General features: G+C 40.0%; 1 protein-coding gene across 2 annotated transcripts; it reads left to right on the top strand.

Moving 5' to 3' along the window:
* Nucleotides 1–7,079: 7,079 nt before the first annotated feature.
* On the top strand, nt 7,080–22,138 carry STMN4 (stathmin 4). 2 transcript variants are annotated; one of them, XM_039346022.1, is made up of 6 exons: nt 7,080–7,205; nt 14,832–14,929; nt 15,816–15,911; nt 16,587–16,792; nt 20,419–20,610; nt 21,388–22,138. In XM_039346022.1, the coding sequence occupies exons 2-6, from the start codon at nt 14,917–14,919 to the stop codon at nt 21,445–21,447; spliced, it is 567 nt and encodes a 188-aa protein (XP_039201956.1). In that variant the 5' UTR covers nt 7,080–7,205; nt 14,832–14,916; the 3' UTR covers nt 21,448–22,138. The 2 variants fall into 2 exon arrangements, with proteins under 2 accessions (XP_039201956.1, XP_039201955.1); XM_039346021.1 differs by having other exon boundaries at nt 16,584–16,792.
* Nucleotides 22,139–22,769: the final 631 nt, after the last annotated feature.

The raw sequence follows: 22,769 nt of genomic DNA, 5'->3' as shown, positions 1-22,769 counted from the left end.
CTTTTACAATCAATTCTTCATCTCTACATATACATCTAAGTTTTATATACAATACTTATTCTAAAATAACATATCTTTCTATCTTAACATTCATCTTTAATCCCAACCGTCCTCTTCAAATTCCTCCAGAGGTAAAATTTATCCCAGGTTTCATAATAAACTGATCCACATTTGTCTTTTAATATCATTGTGAGCCTGTCTATTTCCACACATGCTAATATTTTATGTATTAACTCTTCCTCTGTGGGAATTTCCTTGCTCTTCCATTTTTGCGCAAAAGCAAGCCTAGCTGCAGTCAGGATGTGTAGCAGCAGGTAGATTGTTCCCTTGTCGTATTTTTCTGTCGTTATTCCCAACAAGAAGAGTTCAGGTTTTAACTCTAAGTCCAGTGTTAATATATCCCTCAACCAGTATTATTATTATTATTAAATGCATAATCTTGAATTACAAAATATTTGGTATAAATATTGATTTGAAGGTAAGTTGTTAATACAACAATGTAAAAGCAATGTAGCTGAATGGCACATGAAGCAGGAGGTAAGGCAAAACTGTGATGTACCTTTGATTGTTTAATTATAGTGGGGATTTGGTTGGGGATGAAAACATTTGTGTTCTTTTGTATGTAGTTTCAATTTGTTGCTGGAACATCCAAATGATTTGCAGATAAATTACATGATGTAATGAGCATAGATCTGAAAACTAAGCAAAGTTTTTGACAGCAAAAAGTTGTATACCTTGGAAAAAAGTTGACAAAAGATGAAAAAATGGAGAAATTTTAAGATGTGGGCAGAAAGATAGTAGATAACATGATTAGTTGTAAGAAAAATGTTTGTTGAAAATTGTCATTTTGTTATCTAAATTTATTGTTCATGCTTTAACCTTTGTTTTAAAAAATCTAAATTTGATGCTGTAATTTGAAAAAATAACAACTATATAAATCAATATTCTAATCCAATATAAAGGCCTTGACCTTTCACAAAGAGCAAGCAAAAATACCTGTGGACAAAGGTCTTCGCACAGGAAATCTCATTGTCTTGGGGCCCATACAGTAAAGCACCTATCTCATTTTTATTGAAGCTGAGGAAACGACATTGAGATGATCTCAACAGCTAATGTTTACATAATAGTGAGTCATGATAGTGGCACTACTGGTAGGTCGTTTCTCAATTTAAAGGCACCCTCCCCTAAGCTCTTTTAATTCCTTCCAGCAAGAAATGATGTAATCAGTGCAGTATCTTCAACACTGCATTTACAGTCTGCCAGCTCCAGAAAATACTTGAGCATCTCATTCTAGATCAGTGGTTCTCAACCTTTTTAATGCCACGACCCCCAACCGGTCGTAAGTCGAGGACTACTCAACCGGTCGTAAGTTGAGGACTACTCAACTGGTGCAGCACTGTTTGCAGAATGGGACTTTTGGCGGGCTCAGCAGGGCAGAGACAGCCTGGACAATTCCTATTGGCTTTCAAAAGCCAATAGAATAAAAGGGAGTAGTACAGCTAAGGAAAAGGGGGAAAAAATGGCGGACTGCATTGTTTGGCGACCCCCATGAAATAGTCATTCGACCCCAAAATGGGGTCCCAACCCACAGGTTGAGAACCACTGTTCTAGATCAATTGTCTTTAAAATAACCATTCATATGAAAGCAACCAAGGTATAAAAATGTGATTTGCTGCCAAGTATCTTAAAGAAAGCATATGATTCTGTATCGACCAGTTGCAAAAATAACAATAAGACTCTAACAGAGTTTTTCAATGAGCACAGAAGGTTTCTCTATTGGTGAGTTGAAGTGCTATTCACCCAATTTTGTGTTGGCAGAAAACTGGATTGGCATAAAAATGGTGGTTCCTGCCACTGATCTCTATTCTGCCTCTATCATCTCTATTCCAAATCACTGCCAGTCCCCTAGTTCTCCTCCAAGTAATGGCATCCACAGAGAGGAGTTAAAAGTCAGAATTTGCCTCATGAGCCTTTGAGATAGTCCAGACAAGAAGCACCAACCATGAGTACTAACACTACCATTATTGTAAGGTTGCAGTATCAATCTTGCAACTCTAAAAGTTCCTCTTCCCTCCCTTACTTTGGCTCTTCTGAAAACTAAGGAAAGTTCCTTCTGAGATGCTTTCTTCACTCCCAACCCTCTTTGAGAGTCAAATTTTGCGTATTAGACCATTGATAATGCCAGGGCTCTTCTTCTTCCCTCCCAAGGTCGTTCCCACATAACATTGCATCATTTGCTAACTTGCTGAATTAGCACACAGACTTTCTTAACACTGCTACATCCAAGGTAATAGGTGAACAACTTAACAAATTTTACCCATCTTGAGACTGCCTTGAATGTTAGAATAAAAGGAGAAACGCTACTTTAACATAGGTGTGGTTAAGAATGACTTATAATCTGTCTTATTTGTGGGATGGAGTGGAGGCACCTATGGGACTACCACAAAGACGAAGATGTTGCCAGGGCATCTGAATGTTGTGGTTAAATGCATGGAAGGGAAGGTCTGAAAAGTTATAAGCCAAAAGATCTTGGCATTATTCCATTATTTCCTTCCTATCGGCTTTTCTGTATCAGGAAAAGCACAGCAAAAGGTGGGTGGAAACAGAAGGTTTTAAAAGCAAGACAATTTAATAAGGATTCTCTATAGGAGGGTTTGGCAGTGGCTGACAGGCTGGGAAATGCAGCTCAGCCTCTGAATCTTCCAAGGCAGTTTTTTTTTCATCTTTTTTTCATCATCTTCTTCCTCTTCTTCTCGGCTTTTAGCTGCCATGATACATCAAGTGACAGTTACACAATCTGGATCTTTTGGCAGAACATTTGTGAAAAGAAGATATTCTATTAAGGGAAAGGACTTCTGTTCCTAATGTCTAGTTTCTTGCTGTAGGAGGGCTACTGATTGATATAATGTACAATGTCAAGATTATACATCAGGCACAGAGAGGCTGAGTTCACACACTACCCTTAGTCTGCTTAGGTCTGTTTAGCTTTGACTTGGCTAAGCTCAGGCAGTTTTGATGCATTCAGTAAAACATCCTTAAGAAACTATGACTTAATGTGATGTAATGTGACTGATCGTACACACCTAAAAGAGATTTGACTATTTTATAAAATGACATCCAAATGGGGAGCCACTCAAAGCAGAACTGTTAGGCTAAAATCCTTATAACTGGATAAATAAGACCTTTCCTTTCAACAAGTATTGCCTTCTGCATTAGATTTATTACTGGTCAACTGACAGCAGGTATGTCTTGCCTGTCCTCTAAGGTAGCGGCCCCAACTTTTTAGGCACCAGGGACCAGTTCTGTGGAGAAAGGTTTTTCTGTGGATCGGAGGGGGCATGGTTTTGTGTGCTGCCTGCTTCCTGCAGATGGAGCTTCACTTGTTTGTGTGGCCTGGTTGCTGGCATGCTGTGGTCTGGTACTGGTCCATGAACTGGAGGTTGGGGAGCCCTGCTCTAAAGGTAGTATCCACTGAAGCTACTCTGCATTTTACCTTCACAGCAAATATGTCCTGTGAAGTAGGCTGGAAAGAGGGATCAGCCCAAAGTCATCCAGCAAGCACTATATAGGTAGTCCTCAACTTATAACAATTTGTTTAGTGACCATTCAAAGTTACAATGGCACTGAAAAATGTGACTTATGACTGTTTTTTACAGTTACGATCTTTGCAGCATCCCCATGATCATGTGATCAAAATTCAGATGCTTGGCAACAGGTTCATATTGATGACCATTGCTGTGTTCTAGGATCATGTGACAACCTTTTGTGACCTTCTGGCAAGCAAAGTCAATGGGGAAGCCAGGTTCACTTAACAACTGGGTCACTAACTTATCAACTGAAGTGAATTCACTTAACAACTGTGGCAAGAAAGGTCGTAAAATGGGGCAAAACTCACTTAACAAAAGTCCCAGTTAACAACAAAAATGTTGGACTCAATTGTGCTCATACATCAAGGATTACCTGTAATTGAGTGGGGATTTGACCTTGGATCTCCCCAGACTCATTCAACATTTTCACCATTAAGCTACCTGATCTCTTTGAGTTGTAGCTCTCATATTTAGTTGCAATAACCCTATCTTGTTCTTCCTGGCTCCCATAAGTCATGGGATAGAATCAAGTTTCCACTTGCTGCTTCAGACTGAAAAGAAGAAAAAGAAACAATGATTAGTAGAGTTACAATTAAACATAGATGTTCCAGCTGGGCTTGCAGAACATTTTAGAATTGACTAAAATGGAAATGGGCAATTTGTGTACTTTTTGTGAATTAGACCATTACATTAAGCCAGAGTATGGTTGATTTCCTTTGACATAGCAACAAATGTGAATAGAACAATTTTGATTAAGCCAGAGTTTAGCTTTCAATTTGTTTGGGAACCAAGTGCTTAAGTTGCAGTCTGGCAAACTCTAGACCTGAGCATTGCCTATACACTGTCAGTGTTAATAATGCCATGGGATGGTATAGCTTTTCAATACAGGCCAATATCAGAACAACTTCACAAAATCTTCTTAATGATCAGAGATGTTTTGATGAACAGACAGATCTGTTGGCAGAGAAATAAAAAAGAAAAAAAAACTGATCTTATGTATTGTATTTTGTATAAAGACCTGGGTGGGAAAAAGGATGCATACTTTATCCTTGTGTGTAAAACAGGTGTATTTATGTTAGCTAAAGACTGCATGAACTTTGCTAGATGATTAGGTCCATCTAGTTCATTGCTCAGTTTCCACTAACAGCCCTCTAAATAGTTTTGAGAAGTTAAATAGAGCATGAAAGAAGTAATCCTCTTCTATGCTTTTAATCTGGTCCTCTGGCTTTGAACATGAACATTCCAATTACTCTGGAAGGCAATCTTGACCTGGTAAGCTAAGAAGGGGAAAAAATGAGTGAGGTCGAAGAGGAATTGAAAATTAAAACAACCTACCTTTATGTCTAAGTCTCACAAAAATTCTCATAGATCTCACAGAGAACCTCTGAATCACTGACCAGAGATAGCTGGAATTGGTGATAGTTTTATTTCTAAAGTCAGAACAAAATTGTTGGCAATAAATTTTCCATAAAGTTTTTTTTTCCATTCAATTACGTCCAGTTCTTGGAGATTGCCTAGATAAGTCTCTTCAATTTTCTTGGCAAGATTTTTCAGAAGTGGTTAGGCATTACTTCTTTCTTAGGGCTGAGAGAAAGTGACTGGTTCAAGATCACCCAGCTGTCTTTGTGTCTAAGGTGGGACTAGAACTCCCAGTTTCCTGGTTTCTAGCCTGATACCTTACTACACCAAACTGCCTGTTATGAATAAGGTATCTTGCAATATATTAGCTCTATTCATTGGAATTTAATTTGCATAAAAGTGCTGGTTGGATGCCCCCCCCTCCTCCAAACTGCAGAACTGACAATTTGGATACACTTGAATAGCACACATACCCTGAAGATGCATGTCTATGGCTATACGTGCAAAGAAAGGTATGACTTTGTATTTTTTTGAATGTGCAAGAATGTTTGTGAATCTGCAGGCAGGAAAGTCCATCAGCTTGCATCCTTTTGGAAAACAAAAATATGCATGTTTGAAGAAACTGCGCAAATTGAGGTAAGAGCTGGATATTTCAGTTGTATTATTCTGGCCACAACTGTACTAATTCCATAACAAAAACCAGTACATTAGATGGGGCATTTAAATCACACTTCTTTGGATGGAACTCATAAGTTTATCAAGAACACAGGCAATTATAGGGGTAACTCACTTTGCCCTTGTTTCTACTTTTGCTCCAAGAACTGCACTGGGTGCAACTGAAATTACTGACTGGTACCTTAAAAGCCCTACAATAGCATGAGACCAGAGTAGCTGAGGGACCACCTTACTCCCATGATTTCTACTCTTCCCATTAGGCTGGGCAGGAGGGGCATGCACTGGGTCTCTTCTATTGGTGATTATCATCTAATGGGACCCAGGAGATGTACCTTTTCTGGAGCTGCTCCTGCTGTCTGGAACACTATATCACCTGAGATTCACCTGGCCCTGACTCAGTTCACCTTTTGAAAAGCCTTGAAGTCTTGGCTGTTTTACCTGGCAGGTGGGCCAGAAGAGTAATTGAATCCACACTATTGGTGAACGATATGTTCAGGAGTCATTTTGTGTTAGCTTGCTGGAACAGTATTTTTTATTTTTGTTAGTATAATTTGTAGTTTTATTGTGTTTTAATTCCCATTAGCTGTCCAGAGTCATACTGGTGTGTTGGGAAGTCATATACATTGATATAAGTGAAAAATAATCATATTGATCAGGTATGCAAATCATGTTACAGAAACTCACATACTATATATAGCAATTCTGACAAATGCTTTTAAAATAGATCTACTGTGGAGCTGTGATTACTGAGATGTCCTTAACCCAGAATTTCCCATGCTCACATCCTCCATGGAATGCAACTGCAATACATATAATGTTACATATTAGGGCTGAGTGGGTTCGTACAAAATATTAAGTCAAACTCAGGTTAATTTATTATGGCTGATGTGGTTTGGCTCATACAACTTGCTAAGACAAGGGATGGATTTCCACAAAATGATGAATAATTAACTATCCAAGCCCATTGTAGCTTAATATAGTGAGTGGGGTGAACTCAGTTATTGAGGCTTTTTTTTTTTAAAAAAAAAAGTCTCCACTCCCACTTCAGCCAACTTCCCCCTAGATTGGAAAATAAAATTACTTTTTCCTCCAAAATCCTCTGTCTTGATTTTGCAGAGATTCTTCCTGGATAAAGATGTAGAAATGCAAATTTCTGGCCCAAGCTTCGCCCCCCCCCTTGTAATTGGCTTGGATAACAATAGCTAGGTTGCCATAGACTAGAGAATGGAAGCTTGTCTTGAGAGCCGTGGTGTAGGTGGCTTAGATTTCCTATGATGCATCCTTTTGAAGCAGAGCTATTGAGTTTCCTTCTTCATCTAAAGAAAATCACATCTTTTATGTGACATCATCCTCAACCCACCTGGCTCATCAAGAGATTACTCAGGCAGTTCTTTCTTCCCAAGAAGATGCTGCCCAATCAGCTGCCTCATTATCTTAGCCAATCAGCTGGCTCAGAGATGATGTCATGGTGTGAACTTGGCTGCCTGGTGGATGCTAAGTGGATCGATCTTTTAGCATCTCTCCCTGAACGGAAGCAAACGAGAAGCTGGGAGCGGCTGAACCAAGCGTTGGACTTAAAAAGAGGTAAGTGCAGCAGGATTAAGAAAGGGTCCCATCAGGAACTGGGCTGGGCAGATGGAGGAAAGAATAAATTTTCTACCAAGTGTAGAAATGCTCTCTTGAGAACTGGATTTTCAAAATGAGGAATGCAATCGGGGCTAGGTACAGGCAAGACTGTGATGGGCAGGATCCATGAATATTACTCTTGGCTTTTAGAAACCAGCACTTAAGACTCTGGTTTCTTCTATCTTTCCATACCATTCAGAGCTTCAATTATCTCTTTGCATATCTTATATAATGTCTGTTTTAATACTGAAATAAACATATTCTGTCTCTGTATCTTGCTTTCCTATTATTGGTGACATTCTTCCATCTCTGAATATTTAATACTTTTTCTTTCTATGCTGACACTGAATATGTAATCAAAATAGATTTATTTTCTTTTTTCTTCCCTATCTTTAAAGTCCCTTGTGCCTCCTCTTCCTTCTTAACACTTTGTTTTATATCATTGTATTTTTAACAATTCCCATACCAAGAAATAGCTGCTTCCTATTACTTGTTGTAATATGTGCAATGCACTTCACATAACCTGATTAGTGTTCTGTGATGCAATATAAAATCTGAAGCCCTTGGGATGTTGGGCTAAGAGAGATCAGTAATTTTAGATCAGCAACATTGTGGAAAACAGCTTTCAGACAGTAAAGTCTGGTGACACATTAAAGACAAACATTTATATGACAGCAGCTTTCATGAAATAAAATTCATTTAGAGACAATGCCCCCATTCTGTGTGAGTTTATATTTTAATAGATGTGTTAATCTTAAATACCACAAGATTTCCTCAAAAGGAGAAAATGGGTATTATCACAGAGACAGTTTTGGAGATCTTTTACATCTAGCCATTTTTGCTCTGGATGGAGGCACTGTTTTGTGGAGGCCAGTGGATAATTACAGAACATTTCTTTCTTCCTCTTCACAGCTGTTTCTTCTCTTGAAATTTGCAATGAACTCACCATGATCCAGACAAACTAACAATGGGCAAGGTTGCTTTTATGGCACAATGCTTTCAGAGGGCAGGAAAGAATAGTCTAATTAACTGGATGTGGAATTCAGGTTCCTGAAACATCCTGGCTTTCTCTCTTTATTTCTTTGTTGATAGAAAGTTTCTTGTCTTCAGCCTAGGCTAACTATTGCTGAAATTTCAGAAACCAGAGGAATGGCTGCATAAAATTTCCTGTGGTCAAGGGGAGGGCTGCTTTAGTAGCTTTCTAAGCCTGTTCTTACCCAGCAAACCCAAGATTAACTCTCACCCCACTCCAAAGAGAAAAGCATTTGGACTTCTTCATGTCTGCAAAAAGAAATAGGTTTTTAAAATAGAAATGGTCAAATTTGGCTGTGTTGGTAAAGAACCTAGCTTGCCTTGATGCAGACTTTTTTCCTCAAGGGGAGAATTGTGGATTTTTCTATTATAGACACAAAGTTAGTTCTGTTAATTTGGAAATGCTCTTTCTGTGACATGTGTAATGGCTACATTCACACATAGCACCAAGCCCTGGTTTCCTTAGGCTCCATGTTAATATTCATTGGCTGAATCTTTCTATAGCAATTGTTCTCCAGATTTAGTAGTCTCTGCCTAATGCATCCTCCCATCCCCAAAAGTATCTCCAACTGCCTAGGGACATCAGTAGACTATTCCAAAGCCTTTTGATTCCATTTCTGGCTGGAACTTTCCCAATTCATGATATGATTCCCTTTTTACCCCAGATTTCACTGATCAGCCCACTTTGAGTTTATGCTTTTCACATCTTGAAAGTGCTTTGATGTAGGATAAAAGATGAGGAAGCCTCGGGGCTTATCATCAGTTAACCCTCAGAGGGGTTTTCTTCCCGAGGGCTCTGTTTTAACCATCATCAGACAACCTTAACAAATATGAAGCATTACAGTAATAAAGTGCAGAGTGCTTCCAAATAGCTCCAGGGCAGAAATGAATGATTGAAAATGACAAGTGCACACATGGGATGCTTTGATGGTCTATAGGTTTCCCAACAAGTCACATGTTTCAAATGCAGGTGGACAGCAAAGGTAAATCTTTCCTACCTGCACTGAAATTCCTCCCTTGTAGGTAAAAGCAATAAAAGCAGATTTCTGTGGCATGAGGTAAGTAAGCATAGCATGTTCAGGAGCATCAGCATCAGCACCAACCCTTTGCTCTCTTCTCCTTTCCTTTATATTTGCAGATAATGTCTTTGCTACAGGTAACCTCATGGCAGGAGAGCCATCTTCCTCCCCTCACTGCTTCCATCCTTTTGATTTCATTGGTGGTATCAGAAGGGAGACCAGCTCTCCATCTTTTCTCCCTCCTAGTCAGTTCTTCAATTGCTGAACAAAAACTGCAATTATTTGTCAGGAGTGGGCAGAGTCTTGCTTGGAAAAGGGAGAATGCCAAGTTATTGGTAAAAATAGAAACGGAAATGAATATCTGTGTGATGAACCTGTGGTATATATTAGTGATGGTGGCTTTTTTTGTAATTTTTAGAAAAATAAGAATCAGCATGTGAGCTTTTTCTTCCCCTCCCACTTCTGGAGATGAAGGCTGAGAATCCTCTCCCACTTCCAAAGGCATTCATCTCAAATGGGTGTGGATGGAATAGTTATTGAAGGCGGAGCAACAGCTGTTTTCTCTTTAATTTTTTTAAAAATATTTTTGTGTGGAAATCAATTCGCTTCTTTATTACCCAACCCTGGGGTCCAGCCACCACAGCTCTTAAATTCATACAACAACCGCCAAATAAAAAAAAAACAGTCAAAGATAAAAGAAAAGGCACAGAGCAAAATCAAAGTAAAGGGAATAGCAGCGTAAAGATCTAAAAAGTACGAATGCAGGTTGTTAGGTTAAAAAAAAAGAAATTTAAAAGATCACAAAAGGGAAGAAATATATAGGATTTCACTTGACATTAAACATGACACAGTGGAGATTCTTTTGGGTTACGCCTGTGTATTTGGAAATGTATGAGCACTTAGTTTCAGGAGAGTGAAAGGTGTCAAATAGTTAATGAAATATACCCATTTTGTACAGATGCAAAATACCTGTAAGTTCTTCAGCTTGTCATTTTTGGACAAGGCTGCAGTGTCAAGTCCTTACCATGCCATCCTCTTTCCCCTCCTCCCTGCCTGCTTTCAGCTGCTGTGAGCTCATCCCACATTATACAATACAGGGCTGTGGCTTCCGCCTCCCTCCCTTATCGACGAAGCGCCACAGCATGCCTGGTGGAGCCATTGGAAAGACAGCAGCACTTCTCTTTGCAAGCCGAGGGCTCACTCCGTGGGTTCGCCTCTCAGGCAGCTCCACACCTCTCAAACCGGCTTCTTGATCCAAGCGCTTTCCCCAGGAACCAAAGCAGGGGGTCTTGGCAATAAAGGGAAAATAGCGAAGAGAGGCTGTGGGCAGATCACAGCCCACAGCCAGTTCCCGGAGCTGCCGGTGAAAGGGTTGAGCGCATGATCTCCTAACAAAGGAAAGAAGAGCCGTGGATCCTGGGAACCGAATAATGTCCCCTAATAGGTCTTGGATGAAAAGGAAGGAGGCTGGTGTGAAGACCCCACTTTTAGAAACTGAAGGAAGAGGAGCGTTTTGAGATTACTAGATAGGCAGAGGGAGGTGGGGATAGAGACGGGGAGACTTGCGATGCTGCGAGGATGAGAGGAATGAAGTTTTGTGTGAAGAACATGTCTTCCAAGCCGAGCAGCAGGAATTCTTCTGGGATTGCGTGCAAACTCCATTTTTTTTTCGTCAGGAGGAAAACCCAGTCAAATGCTAGGCGAGGCTTAAGATTTAACAAGAGGACTTTGGGGTGTTGTATTTGTTAGCTGTTGTAATTCAAGCAGGTAAAAACAAAAATAAATTAATTTTTAAACAAGCATCAATCCTAAGAGGAACTCTTGTCTTTCTCAGTGTCATGGCCCACTTCTGGGAAGAAGTTATTATGGGGAAGGGGGAGGGGGTAAGTGAATTTGAACATGTGCTTCCTCTCACAAGAACAATCCTTTACAATGTGTGTAAAGGCACCTGAAGGCAGGACAAGAAGCAACGGATGGAAACTAATCAAGGAGAGAAGCAACCTAGAACTAAGGAGAAACTTCCTGACAGTGAGAACAATTAACCAGTGGAACAACCTGCTTCCAGAAGCGGTGAATGCTCCAACACTGGAAGTTTTTAAGAAGAGACTGGACAGCCATTTGTCCGAAATGGTATAGGGTTTCCTGCCTGAGCGGGGGGTTGGACTAGATGACCTCCAAGGTCCCTTCCAACTTTATTATTATTATTATTATTACTACTACTACTACTACTACTATTATTATTATTACTTTTGGGAAATCAATACAGCATTGTTCTTATACTCCGATCTAAAACTGACTTACACAATGTTTTTTGGGAGCAAGCAATCTGCCCTGGAAATGCACCCACCCTAGTTTAGCAAATTTAATTTTCTGAATTGCTGAGCTAAAATCTAACCACCTCTTTTGACTTCTAGTTCTGCATTCCATCATTTTTTTGTCCTTGTGTGGTGCAAATATTCTGTATTCAAGAAAGTCTAGCTGAGAATTCCAGGCATTTTTCACAAATCGGATTAATATAGATTTTTTTTAAAGAGTGAGAATTATGTATCTCCTAATTGTTGAGAAAAAAACCATCTAATAATAACTGATGTTAAGTTTTTATTGGCCTTGTAGACACAAAGTCCAATCTGTGTGTCACCTATAGAAATGGATTAAGAGTTCCTTTTCCAACCTAGAATCACTGTAAACTGGGAAATTTCTTCTTCATTGCTGTAACCTATTGGGTCTCATGTTATTAGTGAGTGGAATGATCCTTATGGTTTCACAGAAGCTGCGTTAAATGGGCAAAGAATGAATGTATGGAGTGCTGCTTTTTTCCAGTGTTTCTTGCAGCAGCACCTGGAAGTATCCATGCATATACCTCAAACTGGCTATTGCTGGAAGCAAGGCATTAGTCTACATCCATGGTGGTGAACCTATGGCACGCATGCCACAGGCAGCACGCGGAGCCGTCTCTGGTGGCACGCGAGCCATTGGTGGGCCTAGCTGCTCCCTCCTCCTCTCTGTGCATGCGCAGTCTGGGAATAGGTAAGAGGCTATAAAAGGAGCAACTTTCTGTGGAAGCAGCATTTGCTGCAGACAGCTTGAGAGCGAGCATGAGTCGGAGCAGACAGCGAGTGAGCACGAGCCAACAGCTCGGTGGCCATGCCCACTTGGTGGCCACGCCCACTCAGCACCCGGTGATGCATAAGTGGATTTTGCGTTGCACTTTGGGCACTCGGTCTCTAAAAGGTTCGCCACCACTGGTCTACATCTTATGAGAAGGACTGAATCTAAAACATCTCTTGTGTTCCACCTGTATGTCTTGTTTATACAGAAACGAATGATTCTTTCAGCTGAAAATTTAAATACAATATTTTAAACTGGCTTGACTATAAAAAAAATCTGTTTCCAGTTTTCTTGCTATATTCCTTCTGCCCATCACATTATGATCTAATTCATGTAACCATGGTTTGATGAATAAAATGTAATTACAATCCGCTGAATTTGCACATATGCTAGGCCATTTTATGATTCAGCAACATACCTGCACCCAGTCTGCTCTTTTTGCCAGCCCTTGTTCAAGATCTCCACAGATTTCTTAAAAAGCAGAGACCTAAGTTGCTTCCGAGTGGAGCAGTTCCATCTGCTATTTCTTCTATTGAAAAGGTCCTATTGTCTGAGCTGCATTCTCCCTCTTCATGCACTGGAGTCACCCCAGACATGGTGCCAATGTGTTCCAAGACTGATTCAAACTCTCAAATCGCCCCAAGTCAGCATTGTTTAGTGTGCTTCTTCTACTTCTTTAAAATAATCTCTGCAACTTAATTAAATCCAGATACCAAGCTTGCTACAGAATAGTTCATGTATTTACTTACAAAATTTATATGGCTGCCCATTGAACATAACTGTGGCTGGCTAGCAAACATCCAGAAAAGTATATTGTAAAGCCTCTAATCACAAAATGAAAACATTAAAGTAACAATAACACAATAGCCAGGGTACCATTACAGACTCATAAAACAACTATACTTATATTGGCTCAATATCCCATCCAAGCACCTGGAACACCACATGTCAGTCATCACAGCCTTTCAGAAGGCCAAGAAAGTTGGGATCCTCTGGATCTCGGAGGTCAAGCTGCTCCATACCAAGTGTCACATCTCCTAGGTCCCACCAGATAATATTGAGCAGAGGGGGGCTGTAATATCCAAATTCTGTTAGGTCTGGTGAGATGAACAGAAACCCTCAGAGAGAAGCGATCCTGCATGTTATCTATCCCTATGGAATATAGGGCAGTGGTCCTCAACCTTTTCTTCTCCACGGGCCCCCTTTAAATATCTTTTGTGGCCACAGACCATGGCCACGGATCCCCAAGACTTAAGGTTTAAATCATAACATTTCTTCAAGCCTTTGCAGACCCCCTGTGATGACATCATGGCCCTCCCTAGGGGACCCTGGACCACAGATTGAGAAACACTGATGATGAAAAGATTAAGGAGCCCTTTTTATACTTTACTTATTGATCTTTAAATGTATCAAGTAACAACTAGGGAAACAAGACAGAATTTTGAATTGCCCATAATTCTGATTTGCATCTAAGAGTTGAAGAAGTTTAGAACTTCTGCATCAAAAGCCCTGCACTTCTGGTGCCATCCCTCAAGTAGAAGTTATCAGTTAGTGAAACGTAGTCTTAGCAGCTTTAAGATATGTGGACTTCTACAGCTTCAAATATTATCTAGGGCAGTGATGGCGAACCTTTTAGAGACCGAGTGCCCAAATTGCAACCCAAAACCCACTTATGTATCATCGGGTGCTGGGTGGGCATGGCCCATTGGATGAGTGTAGCCAATTAGGTGGGTGTGGCCAATTGGGTGGTGTGGCCTATTGGGTAGGCGTGGCTGCGGTGGTAATGGTAGACTGGGTGGGACTAAAAATTTCAATCAATTCCAACTTTGCGAGATCTTTTTTTCCCCCGTGAGACATTGAAATTGATTGATTGATTGAAACTTTTTTTTTTTGCACACAGCAGTGGAGACCTAAAGCGAAAAGATTTTATAAAACCCAACTGAAGACCTAGGACTGGGATGACGGCACGCGTGCCCACAGAGAGGGCTCTGCTTGCCACCTGTGGCACACATGCCATAGGTTCGCCACCACGGGTCTAGGGAATTCTGGGCATTGACAAACATTAAGTTAAACTATTCATATTCCAGCAGACCAATACTGGGTCATTTCACAACATATTATACTAGACTAAAATAGGGTTGGATCCTTTGTCGTTTAGGGTTAAAATAAGGAATCTATGCTTAAACAGAACATAGGAAAATTGGGGAGGTGATACAGAGCTGGACAGAGTCTAATGTCCACTGGAAGGATTGTGAAGCTGCTGGGGTGGACAACTGGTGATCTTTGTGGGAAATTAACTTTTGAGCATGTGACCTGTAGTGTCTTGCATATTGCATCCCTTTGCACCCACCCCTTATTTCCTGAAAAGAACAGAAGCAAATTGAAATTTACCCTGTGCTGCTTTGTCTTTTGCTTGTCTTCTCAGGTTGCAGGCAGGCTCTCCTCCACCATTTGTGATCTTCCCCCTTGACAGCCACCAAAGCAGCAGGATACTAAGAACAGCAGACAACATGACATTGGCAGGTATGGGAATGCTGGCAAATTTGCTTCTGCAAATCCTTTCAAAGGGAAAGAGACATTCTCACAGCTGGAGTATAGTGGTCATGCACTGGTTTAGTTGTAAAGTGGTCAAAGGGGATAGTATGTGTGAGTGTCCTGTTTTTCACTCTTCCATACTGGCACCAGAAACCTGCTGCCTCCCTGGCTTCCAATGCTTTAGTTCAGTGTTTCCCAAACTTGACAATTTTAAGGCATGTGGACTTCAACTCCCAGAATTCCACAGCCAGCATTGCTGGCTGTGGAATTCTGGGAGTTGAAGTCCACATGCCTTAAAATTGTCAAGTTTGGGAAACACTGCTTAGTTAAATCCCCAAGGAAGATCTCAAGAGTAAAGTTTTCCCATGGGATGTTTTAGCAGTAATGAAATGGGCGTAACTCACAGGAAATCCTGTCCTGGAGAAACCACTGAGGGATTTTTTTCCCTCCCATGCTTAGAGGAATTCAGTTCAATCGTCTATTTTCTCTCCTTGCAAATTAGCTGAAAAACTTCTAAGGGCTATTGGACATCTATTAAGCTAGTTCATTTGTCTCCATATGGGTTGCTTGTTTTGGGTCTTTTCCAAGTTCCAGAACTTCCTTTTAAGATGCAGTGACCAGATGTGGACACACAACATTTCAAGTGCAACTGAATTATGAATTTGTATAAAAATATCAGCAGAACTCAGCATCTGAAAATGAAGCCAATAGCAGCTCTTCCTCTCCCTCTCCCCCTCCCCCTCCATTCCTTTCCATATCTGCCATGAGATGAGCAAGGAAGCAAAGAAAACAAGGCCAGGAACAAATGCCAGTGAAATTGCTAATAATTCCTCCTTTTTTGTAATTGTGTTTTGATTTTTTTGTTTTCCCATAGCCTATAAAGAAAAAATGAAAGAGCTCCCCCTGGTGTCCCTCTTCTGTTCCTGTTTCCTCTCAGACCCTTTAAATAAACCGTCTTATAAATATGAAGGTAAGTGAAAACTCATATTGTTACCAAGAAAGCTGCAGTTATTACTGAGGGAAAATGCCACTCTTCCAAGGGCTCTGTGTTGACAATGTATTGTGGGTGACAATTTATATTGGATTATATTCCAGTAATGTGTTATTAAAGTAGATAATGCAACATTGAAAATGCACTTAGCACAAATTGGATTAGTGAACTAAACCAACTTTCTCTCATAGTATATGGAATAATAAACTATCCAGGACTGGGTTTGCAAAAAAAAAAAAAAAAAAAAAAAAGAGCTAACTGACTTCCATATGTTGTTCCAGTATAGCAGTTAGATTTCTAGCTGAACCAATTAAGTGAGTTGTGTGAATTTAACCTTTAAGAAGTAATATAATATTGCTTCATTTTTATCTTTGGCTCAGTGCCATTTGCCAGCATGATGAAAGAACAGGCACCAAAGAAAGGATTTTTCACATGCTGATTTCCAAACTTGGAAACCTTTTCCTTTCATGCCTACTTCTTTGCTGATGATCCCATCGTGTCTGCACCAGGGTTAGAGAGGAAACCTCGGATCCCCTGTGGGGTACAGATTTCCAGTAGTTTTTCTCTATGGCCTAGAGAAATTATGCCCATTGCTAGTTTAACTGCTTCCTGGCATACTTATTCTTCAACTTTCCCCTCCTTTTTGTTTAGTAGACACTGTAGACTTGACCTGGTGTGTCATATCTGACATGGAGGTCATTGAACTCAACAAGCGTACCTCAGGACAATCCTTTGAGGTTATCCTTAAGCCACCGTCCTTCGATGGAATCCCTGAATTCAATGCCTCCCTGCCTCGACGGCGTGACCCTTCATTGGAGGAGATCCAGAAGAAGCTAGAAGCTGCTGAGGAGCGACGTAAGGTGAGAAATAGTTTGTATCTGCACGATATCCACAGTGCAGTTAAGAAATTTAATGGGCTTTATGGTAACAGCAAGCCACCTTTTTGGATAGTAAAGCCTATTATTCACTCCTTCAAAATCCATTGAGCTAACCATCCTGTTTTGAGGATTCTCGCTATCATTCTGCAGAGTAAGGGCTTTAGTCTTTGCCTTTCCCAATGGCATCAACCTTGACAAATAGGTTAGACATTGTAGAGGATAATTTGATCATGTGAATAAATCGACAGGGAATCTGCCCACTCTTTGCAATGCCAGGGAAACTGTCCCCCCCCATAAAATTACTCAGGAAAAAAAGTCTCCCGTTTGGATGCCTCCAGAATTATGGGCATCAACATTTTAACCGCTACAGCACCTTGGCTCTCCAATATTACCACATGGCTAAAGTTTCCCACTGAATGGGGAAATATGCTCTTAAAGCACACTTGTCTTATTTTACTAACTTATTCAATATTCACTAAAATAATGAAATAATAGGAGAAAATCATGTCTGATTCAAATGTGTAATTCACAGGCCAAGTGTAAAAGAAATGAATTCCATTTGTTTATAATACAATCTTGTAAATAAGCATAATATTGAAGTTTTAGCATATGCTTAACATAAATGTATAGAAGGAAGCCATTTTTAGCTTCTTCTGTGAACAATGAGGAGGATAGAAATTCAAGCAGAATGTTAGCTAGCTCTCCAACAACCACTTCATAAATGCATGGCACAACATAGGAGAACAAACTCATTGGGACAAGAGTCAGCAGTCCATCTTCATTTAAAAGTCAAAGGACACTCTTTCGAAGACAGCAAAGTCCACATTTCGGACAAAGAGGACCGTTGATTTGAAAGAGGGTTCAAAGAGGTCAGCTATGTCAAAACTGAACAGCCTTCCCTTAAAAGAGGGGGAGGGATACAATATCATCTATCTTCAGTCTACAACACAGTCCTTTCGGCAGTTCCAAGAAGGCTCCACATCCATTTGCACCACTCAGGTAACCTTGAGGGCACAGATTTGCCTCCAGATAGCTTTAATGACTCACTAAAAGAATGCACATGAACAGCTGTCTGCAAGGAGTATAAATCCTTTCATTCCCCACCATCCAGTCATTCCTGAAGAAGCTTCTTGGATGAGAAATGAAACATCTTCAAAGAAAAAAAAGAAAGTCCAGTTGCCTCTTGAAAAAGCATCTTTGGGATAACTATGACCTGGATGACCGAGAATCTCCATAGACATTTAGCTCTCCAATTGCTTATAAAGCAGTTCTAGCAAATGGGCTGATTTTAGGAAGAAAGAAATTGGTGCTTTCTTGCTTTCAGATTATTGATCACCCATTAGGAGGCATCATTCATTCATCTTTGTTCCTGCCTGACCTTAATAGGTAGTCCTAAACAACTTCTGGACTACAACTGTGGGGGAAAGAGATGAATGAATTCCTTTTCTTGGCTCAGCTTTTCTCTTGGATCCTGAGTTAACTCGTTTTCGGTCCCATTGATCTTAAGGAGTGATCTTTGTCCACTCCTTTCCTCTTATAAATACTTTAGGAAATATTTTGTTAGAGCCCTGGTTCCTTGTTTGGTTATAGTGTATCTACTATTTTGGCAGGAAATTAGATCCAGGTTAACAAATTTAAAGTTTGGAGTGGCTTCCCAAGAGAGGGCCTTTTCTATGGTAGATTTATTAACTCACAGGAGGTATCTCAGTTCACTTTCAACAACTCTACAGGCATGTTTGATAATCCCATCTCAACAAAGCTTATGCATAATGTAATGTGTTCCTGTAAAGGCAGGTCTTAGATCATCATGCATGAAACCAGAGGTGATCAAGTCAACCTCCTGAAAACCGAGTAGAAAAATAGATTTGCACAAAGGAGAAACTGCTAAAATAATGTATTCATATCTGGGTGTCTAGATATGAGTAACCCTTCTGTGTTACTCATGTAACAGATTCATTCATGTGGTCAGTACATTCAGATAGCAATAAACAAACCTCTCTTTTTGCCAGTATCTAGATATAGCTTTATTTGGCAAGACACAAGCAAATAATACCTTCAAGTATCTTTACCTGATGCTTGCTTGAAAACTTTTGCAAGATTACACAAGCATAGAATTTATAAGGAAAAGGAAAAGAACAGGAAAAGTTTCAAGTGTATGGCAGGAATATAAATATGTAAGGGAACTGTAGACTAAATATATAAGGGAACTGTAAACTAAAGCTTGGATTTCAGAGAAGAATCACATATAGGGCTAAACTTAACCACCTCACCAACTTTGCAATGGCTTCCTCAGTGAAGTATCTTTTGTGCCATCTTCGTTGTATTTTTAGCACCAGGCAAAGATGTTATAGTTCTTCCTAGCTTTTAATCATGAAGGTGGCCATGAAGACTGATCAAAGCCTTGTTTATTTTATATGCATCACAGTGGGGCTTAAATCATGGAAGCCATCTTAACTTTTTGACTGTTCCTTAGGGAGATGCTTGATAATGCTTTAAAGTATGTTTTTATTAATTTTTTCACTCACTGTTTGAATTGTATTGTAAACCACTTTGAGATTTGTGTTAAATGGGAAATAGCATACAAATAATACATGCAGATATTTTGTCTAACTGAATCATCCCAAATTGGGTGCCATGGTTTGCCACTTATTTCTGGTAGGAGCTGAAAGAAATGAGGTTCTTTCAGATCCAGCTTTCATGTAGATTTGCTATACTGAAAGAGGCAGAAAACAAAACTCTGGGCAAATTCTCTCATTTTTTTTAACCAGGGGAAGCAATCCATCCTCCTTAAATGTTATCACCAGGCCATAGACAATATTTTTTAAAAATGCTGTGTTGCTGTCAATAGGTTACTTGTTTTTGCACTACATGATCTTCAAAAGGTCATATCTGATCCATCTCATTATAATTACTTGACATTTTATAAATTAAAAGCCAAACTAGCTTGCCTGAGCTGCTGGTTAATTGTATTAAGTGCCCCTTAAGATACATAGAGGGACGTTTTGGACTACAGTTCACATAATCCTAAGCCACCGTGGTTAGGCTGGACAAAACTTAAGGTTTTAGAAAAGGAAAAGAAGGAACTAGCAATAAATTTGGGGAATGCCATCTATCCCAATTTTAAACCAGGTAAAGTAGAAAGTTTCTTATAAAAGGAATAATGCATACCTCATACTTATATATTGATATTTGTACCTGGAGTGTGCATGACATATTCCAGCTGTGTTTGGGCACATTCATCTATTGTTGCAAAGCTCTTAGCAATAAACATCCCCAATTTTGTTTTTGAACCAGAGCAGGAAGCAAAAGTGCAGAAATTAGCCAACTCTGACATACACAGCAAACAACCTACTGAATCCTAGTACTGATTTTTGACTTTTCAACAGATTGTCTTTGTATCATCAGCAATTTAGATGTGAGAATTTCTCTCTTTATGAAGTCACCAGATCCAATCTTGTTATCAATGCAAAATAGCCCAGTGAAGCAGAGATTTTACTAGCAGAGATTTACTTGGAGCCTCCTGTATCTAACCTAGGATCTGCTTCATTGTCCTTCAATCAATGCATCCTATATATGTGTATCATTCTCATATTATTCTATGGATATAGTACCAGGAAGCAGAACTCCTGAAGCATCTGGCAGGAAAACGGGAACACGAACGAGAAGTCATTCAGAAAGCCATTGAGGAGAACAACAATTTCATCAAAACTGCCAAGGAGAGGCTGATGCAGAAAATGGAGTCCAATAAGGAGAACCGAGAGGCACATTTAGCTGCTATGTTGGAACGTCTTCAGGAGAAGGTGAGGGGCCCACACTAGTAAGGATGGAGGTGGAAGGTGTGGGTTGCACTGGATCAAGACATGTGTGCTAACCAGTGCTTTTTTTTGTAAAAAAAAAAAAAAGGTGCTGGAACTCACACACGTCATACAACCCGCCTTGCCTACCCTACAAGGTTCCATCCAAAAAAGGTGCCGGAACTCCATTCTGGGCATTCTATGACAAAAAAAGCCCTGGTGCTAACTACAATGGGTGTGCAGAAAAACAGGAACACTCTTTTCTCAGGATTATTATCTTCAGTTCAAAGTGTTCATAGACTCTGAAGGCCCAACAGGTGTATCTTGTGTGAATCCAGTAATTGTGCTTCTATGATAGCCAACTACATGTCTCTAGGAACATGTCAGTCGTGGCCCTGTTCCCCATGTTTCTTTCATGGTCATTGATATTCAGAGATATGCAGCTCCTCAGGAAGACTAGTGGAAGCCATGGGAATCCTATGCATGAGCTGCATGGTGGCCTAGAGGTGGAGCAATCAGGAAGCTGTGAATTTGATCCTAGTAGTAGATATTTCTCTCTGGGCGCAGAGAGAAAATATCTGCTGTGAGCTCTGTATAGACATCAGGAAGGGCATCCAGCCAATAAACACTAGAGCTCCTTTCAGTCACCCTGACTCCACCCCAATGCAAGGGATTACAGGGTGGTTAAAAGAAAAAAAGGGAGTCCAATGCATGAATTTGCCTATTCCACTAAGTTGATGACTCTAGCCACATCTTGTGATGTCTTTTTTTTTTCTTTTTTAGGATAAGCATGCTGAGGAGGTCCGGAAGAACAAGGAATTAAAGGAAGAGGCCTCAAGGTAAAGAGGCCCTCAGGCAGAAAACAATTTGAACTGACGGCTCTAAGGAAAGATGGCAGCAGGCGGCAGTACATGGTGGAGGCTGCCTTAATGCAAAGTGTTGACTGAGGAACTGGGATTGTCCTCTGCTTTCGTTGTTTGTGAATGTAAAGAATTGATGGGAGAAGCCATCTCGTGTGTTTCAGGGAGGGAGGGGGACATAAGGGGAAAAGGAAGCTGTGAAGAAGAAGTGTGCATAGCTGGGGAGGGAAGAGGGTGGGCATGGATGAGAAGACACCCCCCCCAAACAATGAGATGATTTGTTGTTTGTTCCCACATGGATCCTTCTGAAGATGGAATCCAAATACTGGAGGGGTAGTAAGAATATCAATTTTGGAGGGAAGTATTCAAGAAGGGGTGGGGGTGGGCTGGGGCAATGAACAAAGAAAGGTAATTTAATGATGAGCCCAGAGCAAACAGAAGAAGTAAAATCACCTCTGGGGTGAGTGTTGTCTTGTGTGTTTTGCCATTGTTAGTCCCCTGTGTGATAAAACAGTCCTCATTTCTGTGTTCCTTTGTAACTTTCCATCGTGTCTCTTAACTCCAAGGTATTACAAGCCTGGTATTGCTTAACGAAAGATGGCCGGGTGCTGATTTTGACCCCATAGGCCTCTGTTTTAAAAATAATTGTAACAATAAATGCCTTTTGCCAGAGATTCACCGTGGTCAGCTATGAATATAATTTCTCCTGCTTTTCCATTCAGACCCGTAATGGAGAACCAGGTTCTTTGAAGGATAATGAGTTTAGGACAATTGAAGCGCTATTTCCTTGGGATAGTAATAACAAAAGAATGTTTGTATGGATACTTCTCAAGTAGACGCTATGAAACTGTGTGATAAAACAAACAAGCATGTTTTAAACATACACACACATCTGACTTCAGAATTTAAACTATCTTTATATCACTAAGAATCTGAGGAGTTTATTCATAAAATAAGACTTTGAGATTTCAGAGTTCTTTCATAAATTCCCATCACTTTTACACATTAGCATTTTCTTCAGCTTCACAACATTCCTCATTAAGAAGCTTGTTTGATAAATTGCTTTTAGAAAGAAAAGCCATCCCTTGAAGAACATATTGCATTTGATAATGGAATATTCAGCATCATTTTTAAGGAATACATTTTTAAGGATAGATTAATAAGGCACTAGGTTTGAAGAAATGATTTTAAAGCTATACAGCTGATTTGACTGTGGGAAAACAATGTTAGCAGAAAGGAATATATGAATGACAAAATGGTAGAACTAAATAGGGTGCTTAATTTCTTATTGCTTCTCAGTCACCA

This window comes from Crotalus tigris, unplaced genomic scaffold (assembly GCF_016545835.1).
Source record: "Crotalus tigris isolate CLP2741 ecotype Arizona unplaced genomic scaffold, ASM1654583v1 scf7180000017987.690289119674:8195010, whole genome shotgun sequence".
Lineage (NCBI taxonomy): Eukaryota > Metazoa > Chordata > Lepidosauria > Squamata > Viperidae > Crotalus > Crotalus tigris.
The sequence above is the reverse complement of the archived record's forward strand: the minus strand, read 5'-3'. Positions and strand labels throughout refer to the sequence as shown.